At 45.3% G+C, this 8,896-nt stretch overlaps 2 protein-coding genes across 2 annotated transcripts in view; one reads left to right on the forward strand and one right to left on the reverse strand.

The window, feature by feature from the left end:
* armc1l (armadillo repeat containing 1, like) overlaps positions 1 to 564 on the forward strand; it is a 4,392-nt gene extending 3,828 nt beyond the window's left edge. The window contains exon 7 of the mRNA XM_008297011.1: positions 72 to 564. Within this exon, the coding sequence (XP_008295233.1) occupies positions 72 to 269 (198 nt within the window). The 3' untranslated portion in view covers positions 270 to 564. The remainder of the gene's footprint in view (positions 1 to 71) is intronic.
* Positions 565 to 1,045: 481 nt separating this feature from the next.
* The window catches only part of map7b (microtubule-associated protein 7b), a 32,968-nt gene continuing 25,117 nt past the window's right edge, over positions 1,046 to 8,896 (reverse strand). The window contains exons 6-15 of the mRNA XM_008297015.1: positions 7,605 to 7,747; positions 6,027 to 6,247; positions 5,678 to 5,828; positions 5,435 to 5,603; positions 4,617 to 4,721; positions 4,254 to 4,304; positions 4,124 to 4,159; positions 3,961 to 4,052; positions 3,460 to 3,641; positions 1,046 to 2,630 (exon numbers count right to left, since the gene is read on the reverse strand). Coding sequence (XP_008295237.1) covers positions 2,620 to 2,630; positions 3,460 to 3,641; positions 3,961 to 4,052; positions 4,124 to 4,159; positions 4,254 to 4,304; positions 4,617 to 4,721; positions 5,435 to 5,603; positions 5,678 to 5,828; positions 6,027 to 6,247; positions 7,605 to 7,747 — 1,161 coding nt within the window. The 3' untranslated portion in view covers positions 1,046 to 2,619. The remainder of the gene's footprint in view (positions 2,631 to 3,459; positions 3,642 to 3,960; positions 4,053 to 4,123; positions 4,160 to 4,253; positions 4,305 to 4,616; positions 4,722 to 5,434; positions 5,604 to 5,677; positions 5,829 to 6,026; positions 6,248 to 7,604; positions 7,748 to 8,896) is intronic.

The raw sequence follows: 8,896 nt of genomic DNA on the forward strand, positions 1-8,896 counted from the left end.
GTGTCTTTCAAAAGTTCTGTCGCAGATCAACTTACAGTATTTGGATGATCAGTCGTCTCTGTTCTGTTCAGGTCTACGTCCCTCTGAACCCGTCCGAACTGGAGGTGCCCCAGAACTCGGCTCTGCCCGACTACCTCCCAGAGGAAGAGGACGAGAGTCCGGAGAAGAAGGCCGACCGGGCCATCTCCAGAACCACAGCCAAGGAGGACTCCAGTGGGAGCTGGCTCAACGCCGCTGCTGGTTTCCTCACCAAGACCTTCTACTGGTGAACTGGACCTGGTGCTGCTCTTAGACTGTTTGACTACGGGTCCATGTTGACCCGGTTTCAGGGGCTCCAGATGTGCTGAAACACTGAATAGAGACCGGTTCTGGTCGCTTCCTGTCTTCTCATGTAAATATTTTCTCCTCAGTCTTCCCAAACTGGACTTTTTCTCCTGACATGTAAAAAAAACAAGATCTTTACTACGTTTCTGTATTAACTGAAAAGCATTTTCCATCATCGTCTGTTTGTTGGTTTACGCTGAAATAAATGTACGAAACATCTACAAACGTGTTTCACAAGAAGTCTAACTGGTGTTTTTGTGCCGTTTGGCCAGAAAGTAGAAAACAGACTCCTGCACACGTCGAACGGCGCTCGACCTTCATCAGGCAAAGGTTTGGGACCAGAAGAGAAACGCCGTCTTCAACAGTTGATCCACGTCTCTTTGTTGTTTTGTGTCTCTTTGGGTGTTAGTCTGTTTGTGGTGTTTTTTAAAAGAGGTTTTGGCTCTTGCTGGCGTTCACATCCGAGGATACGAAGCTCTTGTATGTGAATGATTTCAGGGACATTTCTGATTCTCTGTGTGTTGCTGAAAGCTGTTGTTTATATTTCCTGTCTCGCTCTGGTTTGTGTTCGTTGGTGGAGTTACAGACACTCTTGAATTCATCGGGAGGGAAGTTTAAAACTCGTAAACGCTCGTCCCTCTCCGCGAAGAAGACGTTCTAAAAGTTCCTTCTCCCTAAATCAGGGCAGAGAAAAGCAAAGACACAATCACTGAGTAGGTAATCAATTCAAAAAGGTTTATTTGCCAAACAGTAGAGCTGCTGCAGCAGAGATGTCAGGTTTACAGACCTCCTCCCTTCAGCACCGTTCGTCTGCAGTTAGTCTCAAAGCTTCTCGCTTCTTAGTAAAATATTTTATACACAATTTATAGGATCAAGTTATCGCGTCGATAGCAGCAGATAACCGAGACATCAGGGGAGGGTTTCACAAAGACGTACGACTGTTTGGCCTTGAATTATGGGTAAATCCTGACCTTTCTAAAGTGAAAAACTCAGCTGACTGCCCAGAAAACTGATGTTTCCTTCACAAGTTTACGACATTTAACAGGGAAAGTTCAGCCGAGAGCCTGTTTCTGTGGTTTCAGAAAACTCCTCCACAGTATTACCAACAGCTGAGGTTTCCTGTTCTCAGGCTCCAGCTTGTGTTGCACTCAAATGTCAGAAAAGTCTAAGTCTGTAGGCCAGTTTGAAGCGTCTTTGTGAAACCGACCGCTGACTTTTATTGCATGTCGTTGGTCCTGCAGGACAGCAAAGGAAGATGAAGTGCAAAAGTCAAAAACCGAATGCAAACAGAGTGAAAAGCACAAAGCGTGCTTCACCTGCCTCCATCTAACGTCCATCAGCTGTAATCTGGTGACAGGATGTTGTCAGAACGTCACGTCTCGTTCCTTCTACGATGCAGTAAGGCAAAGTAACGTCAACATTAGCAGCATTTCTTCTTCAATCAAATCAATCATCTAATCACCAGTTAATCATTTTTAAGCCGGCTGGTCTTCGCTCGGCCAAAACAAAAGTCAACCGCCGACATTAAACCGGGAGCGTCCAGCAGGGCGGCGCTCCGACGGGGGTCCAAATGAAAAAAACAACTGAAAGGAGAGAGCAGGAGGGCGACGACAAAGAATCACATTTCATCTGTACAGCAATTAAATAAAACTAAACAGAAATCAGGAGTTTACAGCCTAATCCTCAGTCGCCTGAGAGATCAGCGTTTTCATTTCGTCGTGATTAAACCTAGAATACTCCGTCACCCGACAACTATTTCAAACACTGGAGACGCAGCAGGATATATCATCGGACTCTGCAGCACAGCTTCATGCACCTTCCTATAACTCTGATCACACGTCAGGAGAAATGCTGAAATCACGAGGTTCCAGTTAAAGAGAAATAAATGCATTAATATAACTCTGAGCCTCTCGTACCGGTTCTGCTGATTCTCAGTTTCTACAGCAACAAAAAAAAAAAAACTCTTCAAGTATCACGGCTGAAGACTCGGCAGCTGATTATCTCATTCACGCTCACAATCACACACACACACAGACGACGAGGCGTTCGATGTCCTCCTGTGATTTCGGGACATCGGGGCGGCGCTCGCAGCAAACATGGCGGCCGGCTCGTCCCCAGAGAGTCTGCTGAGGGGGAGCTAACGGTTCGGGGAGGTCTTTGGAGACGCCGTCTTGGGGAGGAAGACGGAATGTGGCGCTGAGAGTTCTGGGTTTGATTCAGTCCAACAGCTCCGCGTTTCTCCACCTGTCTGACCTCCGACCTCCTGGTGAGGAAGCATCACGACCTGCGACGGCGTCAGGCAACGTCTGGACGGGACAAGAAGAGCGAGACAGTTCAGCACACAGGACCAGAGACTGTTGGAAAATGTTTGGAGAAAACGTGATGCTCTTGTGGAAACCATCAGCCACAACATTAAAACCACCGTCAGCAGGTGAGATATGAGGCAGCGTGTGAACAGTTTGTTAAGTTTGAGCTGGAAAAATGATGCAAAATGACCACAGAAATGACACGAAAGCACAAAGAGAGGCCAAACGACTACAAAGAGGAGCAGAATGAGCAAAGAGCAACAAAAAAACGACCACAAAAAGACACAAAAACGCTAAAGGAGCTGCAAAACAACCACAAAAAGACGCAAAATAACTACGAAAAGGTGCAACAGAGATATGAGAAACGAACAACGACCACAGAGAGTCAAAAAAACCAAGAAGAGAGGCAAATTCACTACGATGAGGAGCAGAATGAGCACAGAGCGACAAAAACTGACCACGAAAAGATGCAAAAATGCTACAAAGGGCTGCAAAATAACTTCAAAAAGGTGCAAAGTGGCCACAGAGATATGAGAAACCAACAACAAGAAATGCAAAATGATCACGAAAAGATTAAAAAAATGAGCACAAAGAGCCGCAGAAAGACCACAAGAGGATAAAACTGATCATAAAGAGATGCAGAATGACCAAATAAAGACGCAAAACGACCACAGAGACGCCAAACAGGCCCGTGGAGGTCTGTGGACCAACCAGTGAAGGACCTCCAGCTGGTGCTAATGTTGTGGCTGATTCCCTGAGCAGGCTGGTCGGACATTCACGGACACATATGAGGAGCACTAATGAAGAAGGGAAGAAGTTAGAGGAGGACCTGGTCCCTGCTGGGCGGACAGGTCGTCTCTCAGAGGCTTCAGGAGGCCGTTCTCTGTGAAGGCCACCACAGGAACCCTGTCCTCCTCCTGCTGCTGCTGCTGCTGGTCCTCCTCTCCTTCTGGAGGAGACAACCTGGAATGTGAAGGCAGCTCGATCACCTCCTCAAACTCCCCGTTCTCCCTGGAGACAAAGAACCAGAGGGCGGACGTGAGGGTCAGTAAATAGAGAATACACCACCTGTGATCAAAGTTCCCCCAGAACCTCCTCAGAACTGATCTGTGATGAAGCTCTGAGGCTCAGAAATGATGGGAAAAGTCCATTAAAGTGATGAATCTGGACCCTCCTCTGTGGACTTCAAGGACCTGGAACTCTGGAATATTCACAGTCTGAAGGTAGAATTCTGGTCAGTAGATGAAGATACTGCAGATATAGAACCAGATGTTCTGGAGGAGGCTCTTAACAGACTGATCCAGGTCACATCAGTGTATAAAGTTCTCACCTCTGGTCGGGGTGGTTCTGCTCTGTGCTGTCGGGGTTCTGGTCCGGCTGGCGTCCGTTGCTGCTGTGAGTCTTTGCAGACGGAGCTGGACTCTCTGCGGACGACAGAAACCGACATGAACGACTGTGTTGGTTCAGAGGACAGTTTAGAGGCGAGTAGGAACTCTAACGGTACCTGCTTCGTCTCCGTTCCGGACTTTCTGCAGACAGGAAGGAAAAAAAAAAAGAGAATTTACCACTCAGACACACTGGAGTCGGGTATTTGTATGAAGCCTGTTTCCACCCGGCCGTTACCTTCTCTGTCGTGTCTGAGCGCCTCGTCCTCTTCATGATCTCCTCCAGACGCTGCGGGTTCAGAAACAAAACCTCAAGAAGCTGCACATGGTGTTGTTATGTACCGTAATGTCCGGACTATAAGCTATAACTATCATTTCTTTCACACACTTCGAACATTTCGGCTTAAGCAATGATGCAAAAACATGTTTCTGTGTAAATATCTCATGTTCCAACGTGGACACCTGCAGCTTATAGACAAGTGCGGCCTGTATATGTACAAAACTGGTTTTCTTTTTAAAGTTAGCGGGTGCAGCTTATATTCAGGTGCGCCCATAGTCCACAATTTACGGTAAATGTGTTGCTGGCATTAGTGACGTTTACCTTCTTCCTCTCCAGACGTTCAGCTTCTTCTTTCTGGAAGTGCTTCTCTCTCTCCTGCCTCAGTCGCTCTGCTTCCTCCCGCTGCCGACACTCCTCCTCCTCTTTCTGAAACACATGAGTTCACAATGCAGAGTTTGTATTTGTTGGCATAGCAACAGGTACGACGCTGGCTGTGTGAAACCGTGTCCTGTTTGATCCTGACTTAGTTTAATATGTGAGCTCTGGTTGGAGGTCATGAACCTCCTCATGGTCCCGTTGCTGCTAAACTCCCACAATGCTCCTCTGCTGCCACCATGAGATGTAGTTTGAGTGACGCCTCCTCTGGTCTTAAACAGTGAGGGGCTCCACCTGGTGGAACAACCAGGTACTACAGCTGGTCTACAGTAGTGTGATCTGTGTGTTCTTGAGGGAAATGACATCAGCAGATATTAAACATTGAATGACCCAGATCGGCGGCACAAAGAACTGGATTGGGACATGATTTGGTTCATATGAATATTAAAGCACACATTTAGTCACGTTTTGGTTTAATGATGCTCAGACGAGTCCAGATAACGTCAAACCTACAAACAAATGTACCAAATGTGCTTCACAGCGACATTAAAAGGACGCGTTCAGCTCCTCTTTCCGTCGGCATTATCGGTTAATGTGATAGAATATATTGTTTAGCTCGTCTTAAACGCATCAGCTCTGGTTGGAGGTCATGAACCTCCATGGAGGTGTCATGATCCGTTGCTGCTCAACTCCCACGATGCTCTTGTCAAACATTAAACTGACCATAGCTGAGTGTTCAGTGGTGTGAAGACTTGTTATCTGACCTGTTTCTGGAGCTTCTCGGCCTCCTCCTTCTCCTTCTGGAGCTTCTCCTCCTCGGCCTTCCTCTCCTCCTCCTCCTTCCTCCTCCTCTCCTCGGCCTGGCGCTGGGCCTCCTCCTCCCTCTTGGCCCTCTCCTCGGCCTTACGGCGGGCCATCTCCTCCTTGGCTAGTCTGCAGACATGAAGAACGGCAGTCAGACCTGCAGAGGAACCTTCTGGACTCTACCGTCCTGGTGATGGCTGTACCTGGCCTGCTCCTCCTGCTGCCGGCGCTGCTCCTCCTCCTTCTCCCTCTGCTCCCGGGCCAGGCGGCGCTTCTCGGCCAGGATCCTACTGGCCTCCTCTGGATCTGTGGTTCCGGCTGAAGGCTTGTGGGCCGGAGGGCTGCTCACGCTCTCTGCAAGGCATCAGAACGGACATTTAGCTTCAAGCTGACTCGTTATCAAACAGTGGAGGAGTTGGTTCTTTAAGATTTTATTTCATCAAATGTCCTTTTATTTACATTTACATTAGAGAAGAACAAACATTTAGATTTTATTGGATAGAAAGCTCGTCACTAGCTGGAGCCCTCCAGATGTGACAACAGATTACTGACCGCCGGCTGCTTCGGTCGAGGCTTTGTTCTGTCCCAGCGGCTGAGGTCGAGGCAGAGGAGGACTCAGGGCCTGCTCCTCATCCTCCTGCTGGGTTCTGGTGGGCGTGGACGGGTCGGAGCTGTCGGGCGTGATCCTGACCGGACGAAGGTTTCCAGGATCTTCTGCCCCCGGAGACTTGAGCAGCTTCGGAGTGGGAGGACGACCCGACTTCTGAGGAGGTCTGAGGGGAAATAAAACAGAGTGGAGTCCAAGAAGAACGAAGACAGACCAAGTACTGTCAGATCATCTCAGGTTCTGTCCAGAGTTTATAGGAGTTATTTGGGATCAAAAAGTGAGTTTTGTAGAAGTCTTGAGAAATTCATGTTTTTAGACTTTTTGTATTTTTTACTTATAAAAACCCGTGAAGCCGTTTTAAAGCTTCAGTATCTCCAGAACTAAAACTCCAACAGCCGTGAAACGTGGTTTTAACTCAGACAGAAAGTTCCATCAGAATGGAAAACATTTTAAAAGCAGGCTGGTGTTGATCCATAAAGTTCCTGTCAGTGTCTATCTATGGATGGATCCATGGTTCTACTAAAATCCAGTCTTTGGTCACATTTCACCAACTGTTGAGGTTCTAGCATTAGTAGAACCTGATGTGGTGAAGTTGGACCAGACAAGGTTCCAGTTTTTAGATCTTTAGACTAAATGTTGATGTGGATCATTGGTAGGAACCAGAACCTGGAGTTCACAGGTTCTAGACGTTGGTTCTAGGTGTTGGTTTAGATGTTGGTTCTAGATGTTAGTTTAGATGTTGATTCTAGATGTTGATCCAAGGTGTTGGTCTGGTTCTAGGTGTTGGTCCTAGATGTTGGTCTAGATGTTGATTCTAGATGTTGGTTCTAGGTGTTGGTCTAGATGTTGATTCTAGATGTTGGTTCTAGGTGTTGGTCCAAGGTGTTGGTTCAAGGTGTTGGTTCAAGGTGTTGGTTCAAGGTGTTGGTTCAAGGTGTTGGTCCTAGATGTTGGTCTAGATGTTGGTTCTAGGTGTTGGTTCTAGGTGTTGATCCAAGGCGTTGGTCCAAGGTGTTGGTTCTAGATGTTGGTCCTAGATGTTGATTCTAGATGTTGATTCAAGATGTTGGTCTAGATGTTGGTTCTAGGTGTTGGTCTGGTTCTAAGTGTTGGTTATAGATGTTGGTTCTGGATGTGCAGAGCTATAAGCTGCTTCATATTGATTCATGTGGACATTTACCCACATGAGGGGAAATAAGCCACATACGTTGTTAATTCTGACCCACATGTGTGAAAAGGGTGAAAAATGGAAAATTCCAGGTCTGAAGACATGAGATCCACAAAATGCAGCCAAAATATTTTACAGAACTCAGTTTTGGATCCCAAATAAACATGAGCTGGATGCAGCAGCACTATGCTCTGTTTTATGTTTCATTAAGGGTTTGTCTGACAAACATGTCATGAACGCTCCTGCTCAGCTCCATCTATCCGTCCAGCTGGAACACCTTATCTGTGCTCCGGTTAATCCAGAGCTCCGTCTACAGCCGGCTCTGCAGGTTGTGCTGCAGGAGCTGCCGTCCTACCTGCCAGGAGGGGGCGCCGTCACTTTGCCGCTCCTCTTTCCCGGGGAGGAGGAGCGTTTGCTGGGCGGTAAACTGAGAAGAGGAGTCAGAGGGAGGGACAGGTTGCTCCACGACTTCCTGACGTTGTCTCGGTCCTTCTGCTTCTGCTGCCGAAGGAGACAGAAAGTAAATAAAGTCAACATGTGAAATGATTTTCACAGAAACATAAAAACCTGCAGAGTCGGACGGTGCAGGAGGTTTAACACCGACAGCAACAGCATCAGACTCAATTTAGTTTCAATCAAATATAATTTCCTCAATAACTGACTGTAATTTTCCATTTTTTTTCTGTTTTGGTAAATTATAAAATCACTGACAAAGTATTTATTTTTAAGTTAACTATAAAAAAAAGAACAAAAAACAGCCCAACACTGTAAATAACATAAAACATCTGTAGTCATTTGTTCCTTAACATTAAAATTAAAAAGCTGTTTTACTGGTTTTAAATCAGCAAAAAGTTTTATTTTTACAGATATTTATTATTTAAAAAAAAGTGTATTAAGCAAAACATAAATATGAATCATGTTTTAATAAATTACAGATTATATCTAATAGAAGCACATAAAAATACTGATTATATATTAACTGAAAAACAAACAGTAAGAACGTCAAAAATCATTTGTTAACATAAAATTAGTTTTACTGTACGTAAAATTTAAAGCAGCTAAAAATATAGTTATTTTACAGATATTTGTCATTATCCTTAAGACAAATGATGTACATTTTTATAAGAATTTTTACAGATTTTCACTGTTTCGTGAAGTTCCAGATATCTGGTAAAATCACAGACAAAGGTATTAATTCATCTGTTGACTGTAAAAAAAAAAAGCAAACAAACATGCAAAATCTTTATTTTTATTTTTACAAACACTGATTTGTTCTTTTAGTATTTGATAATAAAGTTCTGCTGGATTTATTTCAGCTACAGCGATGATCATTTTATAGATATTTGCTCTTATTTTCAACTTTTTACACTTTTTCATGTTAACAGTTTCTTTTTTTTAAAGTTCTACTGTTTGTTTTTCTTCAGTTTATCTCTTCTGTAATAAAAAGCCCAACATGAGTGAGGCTGAGTGTTGACGTCCAGACACCAGGCCGGTGATCTGGAGCTCAGGTGTTGTGTTTCAGGATTATCAGCGTTCAGGACGAACAGAACACATCAAGCTTCCTTCTAAGACCTTAATAGTATAAAGTGTGACCAGATGGACTCGGCGTCTGATCACCGCCGTGTTGGTTCTGACCGACTTCATCAG

Source organism: Stegastes partitus, unplaced genomic scaffold, assembly GCF_000690725.1.
Source record: "Stegastes partitus isolate 25-593 unplaced genomic scaffold, Stegastes_partitus-1.0.2 Scaffold1176, whole genome shotgun sequence".
NCBI classification, from domain to species: Eukaryota; Metazoa; Chordata; class Actinopteri; family Pomacentridae; genus Stegastes; species Stegastes partitus.